The following is an 18,230-nucleotide window of genomic DNA, read 5'->3' as shown; positions in this document are numbered from 1 at the left end:
GCAGAGAGAAGCAAAACAAAACTCCCCACAGACAAGATTAAGCAGCATTAATTAAATGCATCCCCTCTCTGGTTAATTGGGACCCAAAGTCAGGAGTGGCCACGGTAGCTCTAGGGAGAAGTGGGTAAGTAGGCCCCCATCTGAGGCAAGCAATTAATGATTTCCTTCTCAATTGATGCCTGGCTCCGGAGCCCGGGCTGTGAAGCGAAGTGCTGTTCAGAACAGCCTGATATGCTAATTAGTCCTTAAGTGATTTCTCAGGGACTTGGAGCTATTTATGAAGGGTTTTGGTTTTTTTTTGTTTTTTTGATTTTTTTTTTTTTTTAAGTTTAGCTGTTTAAAGCAGTAATTGCGTCTGGAAAGCAGAGCTGAGTCGGGGCCAGTCTAGGTGAACCCTGAGTTCCTCCTTGGCCCTGCGGGACACTCACCTGCTGTCCCGGGGTCACTGCTCTGGCTGTCTGGAGGTCTCTGGGTGCTCAGGGAGGCTGAGAGGAGATGGTCTCAGCAGAAGGTGCCCCCCCGGCCCCCACTGCCCTCTCTGGGGGTCCTCTGTTGCCCCAGCAAAGCACATCCTGGGTAGGCAGTCACCTCCTGCAGGTGTTCACATCTATCACGTTTTTTGGCAAAGGGTTGAAATAGTCACTTACACCCACCCTAGTGCTTTGAGGTGGCCAGGGGCACATGGTGGGGGGCACCTTGAGGCTGCTTCCACTCTTCCTTCCTTCAGAGCCTCTCACTGGGTGCCTCGCTGATCTCAGACCCCAAGCGTCTTGTCCTCCCAGAGCTCCCAGGAAGGGGTGTGGCCGAGAGCAAGCAGCCTGTCTGTGTGTGAATGGGTGTGGTTTGTAGGAAACAGCGCCTGGGCTGAATCTTGAGGGGTGTTAGGTGGGAGGTTCCTAGGGATGCGGACTCTGGAGCTCAGTATAATGCCAAGCTCACGCTTCCTCCCTTGTTTTCGCTCTGGGCTGTCTGGATGCTCTTCTCTCCGTCTGCGTGGGCCGCTGGGAGAGCAGCCTCGCCACCGGAAGCCTCTTGGGAAGCCGACAGCTCCTACTGCCCTTGGAAGCGTGAACTGATTGGCGCGCAGAGGGCAGGGTCAACACCCCTGATGCCCGCAGCCACACAGAAGGTTTCTCCAGGCGCCCCTCTGCACAACTTGTTTTTCTTTAGGTTGCTCCCTTCCTGAAGAATGCCCCAGTTATAGCAGGTCTTGATGCTGTGGTCTCACGGCAAGAAGGAAAAAAACAGGATCTTGGGGTGTTTCTGTTGTTACAGGCAGGGTGTGGGGACTTGTGTCACCCCAGGGGCTATAACACCTCCTTTTCCTACAGCTTGTTCTGAACTCGTACCTGACTTAAACATGCTCACGCTTCCAGGGTCTGCCTGGGCCCCCGTGGCTTTGCTCTGCACAGACGTGCACTCCCAGCATCTCGGCTGTTGACTTGGATGCTGCCCCTGTGCTTTTAGTCCCCACGTGTGTAGCTGCTTGGGCCTGGCCTGTCCCAGGAGGAGTCTGTGGACGTTGCAGTGCAGGATGAGGCCTCAACTCCACCTGGCCCTGAAATCAGTCACCCCGGCCTGCCCGTGTCCTGGCCTCACCTCCCCCAGGGCACAGCCTAGACAACCCGAACCTCAGTCCGTCTCGCACGCATCATGCTTTCCCTGGAGTTGGTAACCTGCTTGGCCGAGTTGTTACTTTCTCTGCTCAGCGTTCTGTGTCCTTCATGTCCAACCCCAAGCTCCCCGTGGTTGTGCCGTGGCCTTTTATCACTATCAGGGGATCAGGGGTTCCACCGGGAGCTGCCCCCGTCCCTTGCGGGTCCTTCTGTTCCTGGGTCTGTGATTCTGCCCTGGGGTGGAAGGGACGCAGCTCTTGGAGCATCTCTCAGAGGAGAGGGCTTTGGGAGCTCCATCTGTCATATCTTCACGCCTGGGTGGCCGTCACACTGGATTGGCAGTTGGCGAAGTCTAGTCTTCCAGATTGGAAGGAACTTTCCCTCTATGTTGAAGACCTGGCCCCCGGAAAGCCACGGAGGTTCCCTCCTGGCCCTGTATCCATCTGCATGGTCACAGGATGGCCTGGCGGGTGCTCTGGGACCGGCGCCCCAGCCCTTGCAGTCTGAAAACTTGCCTCGTCCTTCTTCCCGTCCTGGGCGTGGTTGTGAGAGGCCTCACTGTCCTCCCTCGCCCTTCCTCTCATTCTGCCACTGGGGGCTGTGCTGCACCGTTCACCATTGTCTTCCCTGTTGTTTCTTTTAATTTCTTCTACTTTTGGAAGATTTCTTCACCTTCTCCCTCTGTCTCTTTTTTTGCCATTGTTGCTAGTTCCCAAGGTGCAGCTCCCACTTCTCTCTAGTTCCAAAGAAGTCACCCCAAAACGAAACCCCACGTTAACAGCCACTCCCCGTTCCCCCTCTCCCAGCCTCACTAAGCTGCCTCTTGTCTTGGTGGATGTGCCTGTTCTGGATGTTCCATACAAATGGGATTATGTACTCCAGCCTTTTGTGTCTGGCTTCTTTCACTTGGATTAGGTTTTCGAGTTTCGTCCACACTGTAGCACGTGTCAGAGCCTCACTCTTTTTTATGGCCAGGTAGTATCCTATTGTGTGGGCATTTTGTTTATTCATTTGTCTGTCCATGGACACTTGGATTGTTTCTACCTCTTCATGATTACGAGTAGTGCTGCCATGAGCATTCCTGTACCAGGACATGAATATAGCTGACATCGATTTTCAGTTCTCTCAAATATACACTGAGGAGTGGAATTGCTGGGCCATATGGTAATCCTGTGTTTAACTTTCTGAAGAACTGCCAAACTTTTTCTCAGTGGCCACGGCATTTTACATTCCCACCAGCAGTACTCAGTTCCAGTTTTTCTACATCCTCACCAACACTTGTTATTTTCCATTTTTTTGATTCTAGCCATCCTGGCAGGTGTGAAGTGGTATCTTATCATGGTTTTGATTTGTGTTTCCCTGGATGAATAATGATGTTGAGCATCTTTTCATGTGCTTATTGGCCATTCGTATGTCTTCTTTGGAGAAATGTGTATTTAAGTTCTGTGTCTTTCTAAGGCTATTAAGGATGGTGTTTTTCTCGTGGATTTAAAGTTTTCATCCCCTTACAGTGTCTCTCTTTCTTTTCAAATGCATTTTCCTGTCTATTTTGGGGTCTGACATTTGTTGCCTGGAAGCCCGGGTGCGCAGCCTCTTCAGGACTTTCCCATAGGCAACGCAGCCTCCTCAGGAGCACTGCTGAGGCGTTTCTGAATCCCCCATAGGCCCCTCTGTTTCCTCTTCTCCCGAGGCCACGTCTCTGTCCATCCTGTGTGGCCCGAGCATCCTGGAGAAGGCCTGGGCTCCTTCACTCCTGAACATGCTGTGGGCTCCCTTCCCTGCTGCCCCACAGCAGGCCGGGACCCAGAGCAGGGCTCTGGGGGGACAGCCTGGCAGGGGCCCCTCTGCTGAGGTTCCTGAGGCACCCATCCTGGGCCCGTGGGGTTCTGTGGCCTGGGACTCTGTTTTCTTGGATCCTATAGGACAGTCACCACTTGTACTTCTGCATTGAATATCATTTCTCTCATTTCTCTCTCTCTCTTTTTTTAAATAAATGTATTTTATTTATTTTTGGCTGCGTTGGGTCTTCGTTGCTGCATGTGGGCTTTCTTTAGTTGTGGCGAGCGGGGGCTACTCTTCGTTGCGGTGCGCAGGCTTCTCACTGCGGTGGCTTCTCTTGTTGCAGAGCATGGGCTCTAAGCATGTGGGCTTCAGTAGTTGTGACACGTGGGCTCAGTAGCTGTGGCGCACGGGCCTAGTTGCTCTGCGGCATGTGGGATCCTCCCGGACCAGGGCTGGAACCCGTGTCCCCTGCATTAGCAGGCGGGATTCTTAACCACGGCGCCACCAGGGAAGCCCCCTCATTGCTCTCTTCTTCCCTTTCTCTTTTATGCCTTTTTAGTGGGGGCTTGAAAGAGAGTGGATGTAAATACCTGGTCCTCTGTCTTTAACCGAAAGCTCTGGTCGCTTCCACGTGGCTGGAGCAGCAGAGTTGCCCTCAGCCTCATGGATTGTGTTGCCCCAAGTGCCTGCATGTTTCGGGCCCTTTTCCTGTGGCTCTGCTTGCATTTCAGGCCACCGTGGAGGGGACAGCAGCAGTTGTCTAGAGTGTGGCTGTTGGTCAGGGGCTGGGCTCTGCTTGTCACTGGTTAGAGCAGCGCAGACATGGCCCTGGACCTCAGCTCAGCTTCCCTGCAGGGCGTGGAGGGCCCTCGGCACCACTCCCGGCACCTGGCCAGCTGCCTGGGCTCCCATGAAGCGCACAGTCTCCGGGAGTGCAGGAGGCTAAGCGGAGAGCCCCCTCCCCCCCGCCGAGCCGGGGTGACTGTCGGGGGCCTCCATTTGTGTGTCAGGCATTGGGGTGTTTCTTCTCTCTTCCTTGGCTACATTGTTGTGCTCGCGTCCCGCCGGACTGGTGGCCACCCCTGCCATCCCTGGAGGTGCTGTGCCTGGGCTCCCAGGACGATGGGCGCTGAATCTGGAAGGCCCTCCCACCACAGACCAGGGCATCTCAGTCCTCTTCTGTGTTCTCTGTTTCTGCAGTGAGTGTTGTTTATTAGGATGACAGTTGTTTTTAAAAGTGAGGACCAGCACCCCAGTGACAGCAGCTCCCCTGGGGACACAGCATGGATCTTGAGTGTCTGGTCAGTTTTATATGGGTCCTTGGTCTCCATGGTAATGGGAGTCTAGATGAGTGGGTGGTCATCTGACCCTTCTCTGGGCGCAGAACACCCAACGGGACAGTCCTCCTGGCAGTGAGGCTGTGACCTTGGCCACAGGGCAGCTGTGGATAAACCCAGGGTGGAATGTGCTCAGGCTGCTCTCTGCCTGCCGGGCCCTGGTGTACCCATCACACTCAGCCCTGCTCTGGTTCTGCTCTGGAGTCAGGCCCTCCCCAAATCCCTGGGACAGCGTGGTGTCAGTGCAGGGACAGGTGGGCGTGTGTGCGCCCCACAGGGCACTGCTGAGGATCCCTCCAACCCACCCTGCTTCTCCTTTGCAGGAAGTTGTGCCAGCCACAGAGCTCAGGCGGCCTCCCTGGGGACCTTGCGGCCAACAGTCCCCCGGGCGAGCACGGGAGCTCAGCCTCACCCCCTCAGGTAGGAGCGTGGTGGGGAGGGAGGGTGGGTCTCACCAGAGCCAGTGGGCCTGACCTGGCCTTGGTTCCTACGGAGCCTGTTGGGCTTTCGGCTCAGGGCTGGCAAGCTTTCTTGAATGAGTGAACAGCTGGCTGGGGGTTGGGTGTCCTGGGCCTGGGACTTGGTTATGGTTCCTTGGTTTACCTGTGGGTATGTGGCCGAGGGAGGGCAGGCTGCTGAACCACACTGAGCCTCCTGCTTTCTGTGTGGTGGGCGCTCCTGCCTCCTAGGGCTGTTGGAAAACCAGCCAGGGCGCAGTGGGGTCCTATGAGCAGTGGCTACGGCCATGTTAGTCAGTAGTCGGGAAGGGCATTTGGGGGGGCCTTGCTGTTGGGGGCTTGATCTTCAGCAATACCCGCCTCACCGTTGCTTGAGCTGTTTGGTGAAAGCTCTCCCCACCCACCTGCATGCTCTGACTTATGAGTCCCACGTCTCCATCCCTGCTTGGGAGAGGCCAGCCCCTCTTCTCCCTCTTCCTCCTCTGCCCTGGAGGCACCCAGCCTAGGCCCATGACCCTTAAAGCCTCCCCGTGGCTGTAGGGCCGTTGTGGAGAACAGAGGGCCTCATTTCACTTGCGTCCCCACTGCTTCCCTCTGATCCTGGGTTGCCCATCTGCCTTCTTTCTCCCTACCGCTGCTTCCCTGGTCCTGGGCCACCTGGTCTGATCCTGGCTCCATTCCTGGGGTCTGGCCTTGCCTCACAGGCCTCAGTGTTCTTGTCTGTGAAATGGGGATGAAGCCTGCACCATGTCACAGGGTTGCCACGGGGATCCAAGTAGTCAGGGGCCTGGAGGTGTTGGTCCTGTCCTGTGGGGCTGCCCTGTGTCACTCAGATTTGGCTCTGTCACTCTTCCCATCGTCCAGGGAAGATGCTGAGCACAGTGGTGTTTTAGACCAGTTCCCAGAGGTGGCCCTTCTGGTCTGCAACCAGGTCCACTAATGACCCAGCGCCCTTCCTCCGCTCTGGTGGCCTCTGGGCCCAGCTGAGAGCTGAGACCCTGGGCAGGCAGCCCCGGCTGAGCTCTGGGCATCCTGGGCCTGGCTAGTGTTCGCGCGCCCCCATGTGGTCAGCGTGGGCCTTGCGTGTGGGCACTGGGTTTCCTCCGGGCCTGCGGTGCCCAGCCTCTCCCCAGTAACTCTAGGCACAGGCTCCCCTCTGAAATTGTCTCCTTTCCTTCCCAGAAACGGCCACAGCCTCCTGATTTCATCGACCCTCTGGCCAACAAGAAACCCAGGATATCGCACTTCGCCCAGAGAGGTCAGCCTGCAGTCAATGGGAAACTGAGTGTGCCCCACGGCCGTGAGGCCCTGCTTCCCACCCCGGGCCCACTGGCTGGTACAGACGCCCACCTGCCCCTGCGGCTGGAGCCACCACGGGCCCACGACCCCCTGGCCGACGTCAGCAACGACCTGGGCCACAGCGGCCGGGATTGCGAGCGTGGGGAAGTGGCCGCCCCGGCACCTACTGAGTGCCTCAGCCTGCCCCTGCTGACGGACTGTGCCCAGCCCAGCAGGCCCCACGGCGCCTCCTTGCACGGCAAGTCCAAGAAGAAATCCAAGAAGCACAAAGTCAAGGAGAGGGCGGCTGAGGACAGGCACCGGCCCCGGCCGCCAGACCAGATGTCGGGCCCCCTTGGAGCCCCACCAGTCGCCCCGGGTAGGTGCCAAGAGGCAGGCCCAGGGGCAGGGGCTCTGCAGGAGGGTGTCGCCAGGAGCCTGAGCACTGGCCCCATGCCCACCGCCCTCACTCCACAGAGTGCCGAGAGGGCTGCCCACGAGCCCCCACTTCGGCTCAGCCTGCACATGAGGCCTCTTTGCCTCCTGTGTCCTCGCACCGGCTCGTCTGTGACTGCCCTGGCATTGTTATGCTGAGAGCCTCTTGCAGTCCTGTGTGTACCAGGCCAGCTCTGGGGGCCAGGGGCTTGGAGCCTGACGAAGCTGAGGCTCACGGGAGGAGACATCACACAGGGAGAGCAACAGTTCCAGGGCCCAGCTCTGGCTGCGGGGAGGTCCCAGACACAGAGAGAGAACAGGGTGGGACTGGGGCTCAGGGAAGGCAGTGGGGGGCAGGTCCTGGTGGAGAGGGAGGTGGACAGCCCCTGGATCACCAGGGACCTGGTGTGGCCTGCTAGGCGAACATTTCAGCCTGTGGAGAAAGGGTTTGGGAGGTGGGCCCAGAAGGAGGTGGGAGACTGTCCATAGAACAACAGAAGGTAAGAGTCAGAACACGGTCTTGCAGTTGCAGCCTGTGGGGAAGCTGGCAGTGGAGAGACCCTCAGCAGGATGACGGGTGCAAGGCTGCCCAGGGCCATGTGCTGAGCAGGGAAACCTTCTCAGGCCCGGGGCACTGGGAAGGCGCATGGATGGGCTAGGATGGCGGTGGGGCTGGGGTCATGTCCCCCAGAGCCACCCCGCCTCCAGTTATAGCCCTAGGCACCTGAGCCGAGCACCCCTTGTGGCTACTGTCAACCCCAAGAATAATTCAGGAGGCTGCAAATAAGAAAATCGTGTATTTGAGGTCTTAAAAATTACAGTTTGGGAGACATAGATTCAGGTGAGCGCGAAAGAGTGTTCTGAGGAGGAGAAAGAGTCGGGCTTATAAAGACAAAAGCCACGCGTCTGTTAAAGGTTGCCTGGTGAGGATGGTTTAGCTCTGACGCAAGTCAGAAAATATTTGTTTTAGGTTAGGGGTCCAGTAAGTAGACAGTGTCACGAGTGTTTTTAGGGTAGGGGGTCTGATGAGTAGATAGGCTGTCACAAGTTTCTGGCAGATGACTTCATTGGGTCAGAAGGTCAGATTCCATCTAGGCTGAGACGTGCACAAGTCATACTTCCTTAATGGCCTCTTGGTTCCGTTTTTAGAGCGCTCTCTTAGCAATACGGACTCCATTGTGAATTTCCTTTCATGTAATTTAACCTTATCAGCATGTCCTGGCAACAGGCGCAGCCACGGGGGCCTCGTCACCTGCTGCAGCTTTCTGACGATTTCCTCAGGAGGGTTCCCAGCAGGGGGCATTCCTGGATGGGGTGGAGCCACTTCTCCTTAAGGCTTTTAAATTTGTCCTCACCTATCCTTCACGGGCTTGCCAGCCCCTCCCTCTGTGGCTGGAGGGCAGGTCCTGGAAGAGCAGGGTTGGTCCGGTGAAGACGGACTTTGCAGTTCCGTCAAGTCCCCTGGTATTCCTCAACCCTGTTGCACGCTAGGCTTCCTAGCACCTGTGGGTGGGCCGCAGGGGAGAAGGCAGCCCGGTTCCCGGAGCACACGCTATCTGATCCGGCTCCTCCTCAGGGAGACAGGCTCACGGGAGGAGACATCACACAGGGTCACAGAGACATCACTCAGCAAACTGCTGAGCAGCCGGGCAGCGCATTCTGCCCCAGATGGCAGAAGCGGATGCCGTGTGCTTCTGGCAGGGCCCTGGGCAGGAGCACTGTGGGGCCGGGCATCAGATGGGGCCAGGAAGATGCTGCCCAGGCCGGCCCACACGCAGGGCTCAGATGGCTTTGCGTCCTGCCCGGTGTGCGTCAGCTCCAGGCAGCTCCTCCCCAAGCCGAGGTAAGAAAGTGACATTTGGGGTCAGGCAACCCAGGGAGTAGAGGCCCCAAGGAAAAGGAAAAGGGTAACTGAGGTACCAGAAGCCGGGTCTGGCGCCAAGTGATCCACCTTAAGCCGTCTCTCAGGCGGCTCAAATGATAGTGGTAATAGGTGGGTGCAAAGCCCCCCCAGGCTCCCAACACTCACACACACACACACACACCACACACACCTCTGCTGTAACATGTTGTCCCCAAGCTCCCAACACACACACACACACACCACACACCCCTGCTGTAACATGTTGTCCCCAAGCTCCCAACACACACACACACACACACACACACACACACACACACACACACACACACACACACACCCCACACACACCCCGCTGCTGTAACGTCTGTTGTGACTCCTTCCTGGGTTGGGGGCATGTGCAGGCAGGAGCTACCCACCCACTGTTAACAATAGCATTGTTCTCTGAATGCTCCCCCAGCCTCGCTGGAGAGCGCTCCAGGTCAGCCCCTGAGGAAGCTTCCTCACCCTTATGTCCTGTGGGGCAGAGGGATGGGCATCTGTTTAACCCACCCTTCTGCGTGACACTGTCCCCCTAGTCTGCTGTCCCAGCCCTGCCCTGTGATCGCCTCTGACCCTGACAGGTGTGGCGGCTTCCACCTGTCAGGCAGGTGGCTCAGCTCAGCCTCCCTGTGGCCCCCACTCTCGAGGCCCCCCTCTGGCCATCTTCATCCCCCTATGCCGCAGGCCCACTCCTGGGTCCTACGCCCACCCTCGACTGCCCCCGACTCTTGCTCAGGCTGTGGATCCCTCCTGTGGCCAGAGGGTGCCTTCCTGGGCAGGCTGGCGTGCTGGGTGGAGGGCTTGGGCTCAGCCAGGCCAAGCTCAGGCCCACTGACCCCTGTGTGGAATTGGGGGCACCCTCTCTCATTGGCACCCAGACCTGGGTCCTGCAGGGTGAACTCACAGACATGTCCCTGCACCCCCTGCCCTGGGGAGGCACAGGAGAAGCTAGTGGAGGGGACACATGGGTGTGGGAACCAGCTCGGCTGGTGCAGGGGCAGCCAAGTGACAGCCTCACGCAGCCAGTGCCGGAGCAGGAGTGGGGACCACAAAGGTTTGCCACAGGCTGGACCCCAACAGTGTCTTGGGTGCCAGGTCAGCCTGACCCTAAGCCTCAAGGCAGAACACCCCAGGAGGCCTGTCGTGTGTGGGGTGTGGGTGGTGGGAGTGTAGACTAAACCCTCATGTATGTGCCTGTTGGGCTGCATTCTGGGGAGGCCACAGCCTCTTCAAAGGTGACACCAGGTGGGGGTGGGCTCCATCCATTGGTGGGAATTGCACCTCGCGCTGGAGTATAAAACCACAGGAGGGCTCAGCAAACTGCTGATCCACTGGGTGGGCTGCTTTCCTCTGAGAGAGGCACAAAAATACGCACTCAGGATATGCTTCAAAGCGATCAAATTGCTTCTCAGTTGTGGGGAGGGGGAGGCCAGCTGGAACAGTTTCCCAGGGGAAGAGGACCGGACTGTAGCTTTGGTCGACTGCAGCCCGGGCAGGCCTCGAGCCCTGTGGACAGTCTTGTGTCACAGTCCCTGGCCTCGCAAGCCACCAGCCCAGCCCTGTTCCGGGGCTGCCCCTCTGATCCTGAAGTCCCATCTCTGGTGTGAGGAACGGGAGGATGGGGAGAGGGGGTGGCTCAGACCAGGGACCGGAGCCTGCAGAGCCTGCAACTCCATCCACGGGGAGAGGTGTGGACAGGAGCCAGGGCTGTCCCTGCTGGCCGTCTGTCTTTGTCCTGTAGGGCTGGAGCCCGGGATACCCCTGGGACTCGATTATCCAGGGGTCACCGGTTTTCAGCTTAGTGATCTTTTACACGAGGTCAGTGGAGGCGGCAGAGGCTCTGGACGAGTTGCCCAAGCTTTGCCCTGCAATGAATCCATCCTTTGGGGTGCTTGCTGAAAACGTACCCACGATGCCATCTCTGCACGGCTGTGCTTTGGGGACACACACCATGCTGCCTCGCCACTTCTCCCACGGGCTGAGGGCACTCCTGGCTGCAGCTGGACCCCCGAGGTAGCCAGACAGCACTTGCCCAGTGCTCATGCCTCCTTTGCCGGTCCTGGCTCCCGCTACGTGGCCTCAGCAATCCTCTGCACGCAGCGTCCCTTCCAGGGCCTTCAGACAACAAGGCATCAACCTTCTGAGGATCTCACCGTGGACACACGAGCTGTGGACTCAGGAGTTATGCGTTTGCTCTTTGTAGGTTTAAATGGGACCTGCAGCAGCTCAAGTGTTCCCACGTCGACCTCGGAGACTCCCGACTACTTGCTGTGAGTACTTCCCTTGCCGGCTGTGCCTCTCCCCTCCGGGCCCCTGCCCTGCACGTTAGCAGAGGCAGAGCTGACCCCAGGCCATGTGTGTGAATTCCTGGCCCAGTCTGCGCGAGGTCAGGGCTGCTTCCTGGGTGGGGCCGGCCGCAAGGCTGTGGGCACTTCCAGGCTCTCTCCTGCCGCCCCCTGAGCCCCTCCTGCCCCTCTCTCTGGTCTCTCCAGAAAATACGCCACTATCTCCTCTTCGGAGCAGCGCCAGAGCTACAAAAACGACTTCAATGCTGAGTATAGCGAGTACCGAGACCTGCACGCCCGCATCGAGCAGATCACACGGCGCTTCACGCAGCTCGATGCCCAGCTCCGGCAGCTCTCCCAGGGCTCTGAGGAGTACGAGGTAGAGCCCTGCCCACGCACGTCCAACGGCTCTGCCCGGTGCTGGCATCCTCGGGCATGTTCTGGGCTGAGGGCCCTGCTCGCCCCTCCTTCCCACTCCCCAAGTGGTTTAGGCCTGTCCCTGGAGCTCAGCGTCCTCAGCAGTGGGGCCGGTTGTGACCGACTCCGCAGGTGGGAGATGACCCACGTGGGCGGGGGCGGTGTTCCGAGCAGTGGAGACAGCGGGGAGCAGCGGGCTGGGGTGCCTGTGTCCCCACCTCTGAGAGCGCCTGGGGTCCCCTCTGCAGCCCGCTACCCACGTCACACGAGAATTCTCAGTCCCCCAGCCAGGAGGGGCTGGCCAGGCCACACCCCACGGCCCATCAGAGCTGTCACAGACACAGTGGGGGGTGGGAGGGGATGGAGGGTCCTTGGGGTTCCCCCGCCCCAACCCTCTTCCTCTGGCCAAGGGCACCTGGGTTCCCCAAGCCATCCCATGTGGGAGCTCACTGCAGGGGGCTTGGTCACCAGCCCTGGGACGCCAGCCCTCCCCCTTGTGCCACCTTTCAACGCTGGTTACCTGACTGCAGGGCCAGCCCTGATTAATCGTGGTGTTGGGGTCCATCACCCCTGGTGGAGGCCACTTGGGTTTCCAGAGGAGATGGCTCGTGATTGGGGCAGAGAAATGGGGCCTCTGAGGGTGTAGGACAGAAAATCCCCAGGGCATCTCTGTCCTCCCTCCTCCCTGCAGGCCCCACAGGGACACTCCCCAGGTGGTCAGGGGGCCTCTGCGCTTGGCCTTGAACGGTGCACAGGCCAGCTGGGTGCGAGGGAAAGGGGCCGTCCCATTTGCTCTTTGCCTCCTCCAGAGGCTCTGACCAGCCCGCCCCTCCTACCGCGTGGCCTCATGCTTGTCCCTGAGGCTGGGCGCCTGCCCCTCGCTCCCCTGGCCCAGCTTCCTCCCCCACCTCCTGCCCTGCTCATCCCCCAGCCTGCCCCCTGCCCCTCCTCTGTGCTTCCTCACGCCATCACGCCATGCTGAGGCCACTGTCCCCCAGCATGCGGTGACCTTGCAGGTCGCAGGTTATCAGGGAGAAGGGGACATTCAGTTGGGGTGTCCTGCAGGTAATGCATTGTTCGCTTTCTCTTTTGTTTTTCCTCCAGACTACTCGTGGGCAGATTTTACAGGAATATCGAAAAATCAAGAAGGTGAGTGTCCATCCCTTTGTTGGGGTAGGTGGGGTGGGGTCAGAAGCTGTTTCAAGATGAGTGGCGCCAAAGTCTGGGAGAGGAGGGAGGGAGGAAGGGCCTCACTGGGCTGGTCTCAGGCCCTCGGAGTAGCCCCCGCCCCTGGTCACAGCTGAGGAGCTGAGCCTGTCGTATGAGCTTGGGTGCAGCCCCCACCCCCGCTCTCCCAGTGTTTGATGGGCACAGCCCCAGGTCCTTTCCGCCTCCCAGCCTTGGGCTCCCTGAGAGTCTCCTGCGATGTGGTTCCACAACAGCAGCTCACGTTCCTGAGGGCCACATGTGCCAGGGCGGCTCACTGCCAGCCAGGCCCCCGCCAGCCAGGCCCCCGCCCAGCGTGGAAGCTTCATGACCTATCTTGCCTCAGCCTCTCACCCTGGCTGTGACGGTTTCCCAGGGTGGAGCCGAGGGGCGGAGCAGGGGTCCCCGTCATGGCATGGAGAGTTCAGGCCGCAAGCAGGGCGAGTGGGAACCTGGGGCAGCCAAGCGGGGCAGCTCGAGTTCGGGTTGGGCTCTCAGCCTTGGCCGTGTGGGCGAGTGTCAGCCCGGCCGCTCTCTTACAGACCAACACCAACTACAGCCAGGAGAAGCACCGCTGCGAGTACCTGCACAGCAAGCTGGCCCACATCAAGAGGCTCATCGCTGAGTACGACCAGCGGCAGCTGCAGGCCTGGCCTTAGCTCAAGGCCACAGGGCAGGAGGCCCCACCCAGCCAGCCAGGCCAGCTCACCTCACCGGGCTGACCGTTCTGGATGGTGGGGGAGCTGGGGGTGAGGGGGAGCTGAAGATGAGGAAACAAGAGATTTATTTGAAAAAATAAACGTGAGGAAGACGCATTCATCTGAGCCAGGAACGCCGGCTTTCAGGGGAGTCCCTGCAGCCCTGGCGCCCACAGGTCACACAGACCCAGGTGGGGTGTCCACCTCCCCCGGGGCCCCACACACCTCCTGAGCAGCCTCCCCACCCAGATGGGCTCCCCAAGAAGCCCACCTCCTCGCCAGCCCCCCCCGCCCCCCAGGGGCTTCAGCTTCCTATCAGTGAAAGACTCCAAGGCCGGCCTGCCTGCCTGCCTTTTCTAGTTTTATACAAAGACAGCCACTTTTAGCTACTGCTTATGAGACTTGAGTATTTTTATACGAAAGAGAAAGTATCTTTTTTCTAAACCTGTGCCTCCCCTCCTTGGACGCCCAGGGTCTAGGCGCTGCCCTGTGTCCTTTCTACAGTATTACAGATGCTCGGGAAGTTCGGCGTTGTTTCTGCGAGCTCCAGGGCTCCCAGGAGAGAACCCGTGGTGGGCGGGCAGGGGTGCCTCTCCCACGCTGGTCTCCCTCACACACAGCCTCTCCCTGGCTCTAAGAGGGTGGGCAGGGCAATGCGACCCCCGCAGCTCTATTTGGAAAACTCCAGCTGGTCCAGGAGCAGCTGCTGGGAGCCACCAGGCCCGCCCTGCTATTCCAGGCCCTCAGCTGTCAGGGGTCACTGGGAGTTTCTGTGCTTGTAGCCCGCGCTCTGCGGCAGCAGTGTCGGATTTTATTTTACTGTCTTCTCGATTCTCCCCTTTGCTGCTGCTCTTCGTTTCGCACTGTTGAGACCAAGTGGTCTCCATGCTGTTGACCTCGCCCCGCCCCTCAGCCCACTTGTGGGTCCTGGGGTCGTCTTTGCAGAGCCGCCACGGGGTTTGCACTCAGGGAGGGGCTGGGGGGTCGATAGAGCCGGGGGCGGGGGGGCGGGGGGAAGAGTGAGCTCGGAAAAGGCGCCGGATCCACCCATTTTGGGGGTGCTGGTCCGAGGACACCCCAATTGCTGCTTAGTCACTGTGCCTAGTCTAATGTCCCCCAGGGCGTGAGGGGGCGTGCGTGTTTGTGTGTGAGGGACCCCCGGGCGCGGTGGGGTCTAAAGCGAGCGTTCACATGAATTCAAAGCCGTGTTCAGCGAAGCCACAACTGGGGAAGGTCATGGGGGTGGTTGCAGCCCACAGCCCAGAGGTCAGGGGGGGGCGGAGGTGCTGCCGGGAGCCGTAGCAAGGGAGAACGGAAATGCTCACGTAGACACGTCTAGTTTTCTGAGCTGTGGCGGTGTCTCCTGATGGCTTCCCAAAGAGCAGGCACACCTGCATTGTGCCCACCCCACCCCAGAGTCTCTGTGGGACCCCTGGGGTGCCTGGAGTGCCGAGGATGCTGATCCTTTCTGTTTCAACAGCTGTTGTTTTGTTTCTCATTTGGGATGGAGAGGGGGAAGGGCTGAGCACACCCTGGGACCCCAGGTTCCCCCGACAGCCATCTTGTACTCAGCCTGGACGTGCAGACTCAGGTGAAATGGGAGCACTCAAGGAGGCCCCACCCTGGAGGGCCGAGCGGCCCTCTGCCCTGGGATCCAGTTCAAGGGACTCTCAGTTCAATTTCCTCCTCCTCATTGTTTTTTATTGTTGTTGTTTATTTTCTCCTTTTAAGGAATCATGAAGCTAAGAAAAGTTTTGTGCTTTGGGGGTTGATGGACAAAAGTTCTAGCTGATTAAATATGGTCTAACTTATTGATACTGTTTTTTTTTTTTCCTTTTAATATTGTACTGTGGAGAAAAACTTTTGAGCCATGGAGTTGGTGTTTACAAGAACTTTTCACTTTTGCCAAAATGTTACAATTGAAAGGCATCTGCATCTTTAGTTTCCTAATATTTTCTTAAAAGAACTAGTGTCCTTTTTGTACACTAAACAGGTGAATGCTGATTTTTTTCAACCTATAATAAATTTCACTGAACTGAACCTGTCGGCCCAAGCTGGAAGTGTATGTGTCATTCCCTGGGGGCGGGCGGCTGGTTCTGTGTTGGGGTGGGCTGGGGTGAGGAGGCATGGTGATGGGCGGGGCACAGGCTAGTACTGCCAGAGCCACTGCCCAGGAATGAGGTGGGCAGGTGGAGGGCTGAGCTGAGGCGGAGGGCCCTGCAGGTAGGTGCCAGAGCAGGAGGCCAGACAGCCTGGTCATGGGTGAGAAATGTCAAGAGATGGGAGGTGGAAGCAGCGGGAGCCATGGCCGGTGTATGAGAAGGGCAGTGCCCCCGTGGAGTGTGCAGGGTGGGCTGGGCCAAGCAGGGGGTCCCCGGGGCTCCCACAGGGCCAAAGCCCCCAGTAGGGGGGCCACATGGGGCAAAGGGAGTGCCCTTATTTGGGGTAACAAGCTGTGACTGACTGATGAAACGGCAATGAGTAACAGCACTGCTTGATTATTCCTCCCGGGCCACACGCTGGGGTGGGAGGGTCCCCTTGCCTCCCCCCCATGGGGACACGGACACCAAGGCCCAGTGGAGCCCCACTGGCTCAGGACACCAGCCGGATGGCCATCCTTGCCCCTTGTTCTAGGTGAGGAGAAGGCAGGGGGCAGGTTCTACCCTCCAAGGACACAGTGGGGGGGAATGTTTATTTTAGGAAGGAAAAACAAAGAATAAGACCAGAATTAAAGGGGTCCAGGGGTCAGGGACTGTGGGCCTTAGCCTCTCTGGTGGCCCTGCTGGCCAGTGGCCTTGGCCTGAGTTCTGAGGCGGCCCAGGAATCTGAGGGGCGCGGGAGGGGAGGTCAGGCAGGCCCTGTGGGGCAGAATGTACCCTGCTCCCCAGGCAGCCTGTCCATGCTGTTCTAAGGGGTAACAATGTCCCTGCTGCCACAGCCCCAGGCCGAGGGCCGACACCTGCCTCCTTCGGCCTCCCGCGCTTCAGCCTTGCGTTGCTTACCCGCCTCCCCCATGGCCCCCACGCTGCCCCGTGGCACCATGGCCACAGGCGGTTCCCTGACCATCCTTTCCCGAGCCGACGGCACCTGAGTCCAGTCCCTCAGGGGCCCAGCAGGGTCTTCCCACCCTCACGACCTGCACTGTGGCCAAGGGGCTTGGGGTCACCCACCGGCCCCTGCCACTTGCCAGACAAGAACATCCTGCACCCAGATCCTGTGGCCCCTCCTGTGCACCAGGCTCCATCTGGGCGCTGGCACCCAGCAGTGACCTCAGCAGCTTTGCCCTTGCCCTCGGAAGCCTGCGGTCTGGTGGGATCGGGGGTCTCCAGTCGCTCACTGCTCACCACCAGGCAGCACACTCACCCCGTGTCACACACCCAGGCGGTCCCCACAATGGCCTTACAGCACCAACTGACGGCTTGGAATCAAAGCAGCCACGTCCCTCCCAGCTGCCCCAACACTGACCCTCCAGGGATCCTGCCCGGGTCCGCTCTGCCCCCACCACCCTCCTGCCAGCACCTCCCACAGGTTGTCCTGTGAGTGCTGGGGTTTCCCAGGGCTGGGTCTTTGGGGACCTTTCTGTACCCATTCCTGTGACATCACACACAGCCTGAAGGCACAGCCTCCCGTAGATTCTCCGACACCAACTGGAGGTCCAACAGTTCCATTATCAGGTCTGGCATCAGACCCCACAGGTGAAGGGGCTCAGGCCCCCACTTCAGACACCTGCCACAAGTCCCTGGCCACCCAGACTTCTGACCAACCCGCTATAAATCAGGGGTTCCCTCCCACCCCCTCAGAGGTTTGGTGAGTTGCTAGAATGGCTCACAGTGCTGAGGAAAACACTTCAACAGCCGAATGGAGGAGAAGCCAAGAGCAGGGTGTGGGGAATGGTGCAGGGCTGCCATGACTCCTCCAGGTGGGCCACCCTCCCAGCACCTCCATGTGTTCCCCCGAATCCTGTTGTTTAGGGGTTCTTTTTACAGAGGTTCCATTACATAGGCATGATTGAGTAAATCGCTGGCCGTCGGTGATTTTTTTTTTTTTTTCTAATTTTTGGCCGCACCACACAGCACGTGGGATTTTAGTTCCGCGACCAGGGATCTAACCCTCGTCCCCTGCAGTGGAAGGGCGGAGTCCTAACCACTGGACCACCAGGGAAGCCCCTGGCCATTGGTGACTGAACTCAATCTCCAGCCAGGAACTGGGGACAAAACCCAAATATTTATTATAAAGAATTCTCTGTCCCCAGCCCTGAGGGTCTGCCCTGGTCCCCAAACTGCCTCCCTCTCCCTCACACCCAGCCCCGTTTCATCTGCCCCTGAAACCAGTCCCCCAGGTTTTTGCCCGGGCAGCTGCTCTTCAAATCGTTGATAGGAGATGTCTGGTTATCTCAAGACCCCTTCCAGCAGCCACCTCCTCCAAGCAGTCTGCCCTGCCCACCCCTGCCTCTTAGGTCCCTCTGGCTGGGAGTGCCCCAAGTCCACTTCTGAATCCCCTACACTGGGGCCCCTTGAGGGCAAAGCCTGGACCAGAGTCTTCGAGCCCCCACTCCCCAAGGCCAGGCTCTGACCAAGTTTCCTGCAAACGTTCCCAACGATCCACCTTTTGGGCCAGCTCCAGTGGTGGAAACTTTCCAGCCGGAGGAGGCCGCTTGTTTTGGAAAGTTCCTGGGGGAGCCGCCCCCGCCCGCCTGCCGAGTTCCCACGCTCCTTTATCACTGGGCGCTTAGAGGGGCTCAGTGCTTTGCAGGCCTAGCTCCTCCCAGCTGGCCACCTCTGCCCTGCCCATCCGCTTCCCTCCCTTCCCCACAGA

At 58.9% G+C, this 18,230-nt stretch overlaps 1 protein-coding gene across 4 annotated transcripts in view; it reads left to right on the top strand.

Annotated features, from left to right (window-relative positions):
- Positions 1 to 15,455, top strand: part of ELL (elongation factor for RNA polymerase II) — an 81,416-nt gene extending 65,961 nt beyond the window's left edge. For all 4 annotated transcript variants that reach the window (XM_067733259.1, XM_067733260.1, XM_067733262.1 and 1 more), the window contains 6 exons: positions 5,059 to 5,155; positions 6,376 to 6,850; positions 11,013 to 11,079; positions 11,302 to 11,473; positions 12,616 to 12,660; positions 13,260 to 15,455. In XM_067733259.1, the coding sequence (XP_067589360.1) occupies positions 5,059 to 5,155; positions 6,376 to 6,850; positions 11,013 to 11,079; positions 11,302 to 11,473; positions 12,616 to 12,660; positions 13,260 to 13,376 (973 nt within the window). In that variant the 3' untranslated portion in view covers positions 13,377 to 15,455. The remainder of the gene's footprint in view (positions 1 to 5,058; positions 5,156 to 6,375; positions 6,851 to 11,012; positions 11,080 to 11,301; positions 11,474 to 12,615; positions 12,661 to 13,259) is intronic.
- The last annotated feature ends 2,775 nt before the right edge of the window (positions 15,456 to 18,230 follow it).

Source organism: Pseudorca crassidens, chromosome 3 (assembly GCF_039906515.1).
Source record: "Pseudorca crassidens isolate mPseCra1 chromosome 3, mPseCra1.hap1, whole genome shotgun sequence".
In the NCBI taxonomy this organism is placed as follows: Eukaryota; Metazoa; Chordata; class Mammalia; order Artiodactyla; family Delphinidae; genus Pseudorca; species Pseudorca crassidens.
The sequence above is the reverse complement of the archived record's forward strand: the minus strand, read 5'-3'. Positions and strand labels throughout refer to the sequence as shown.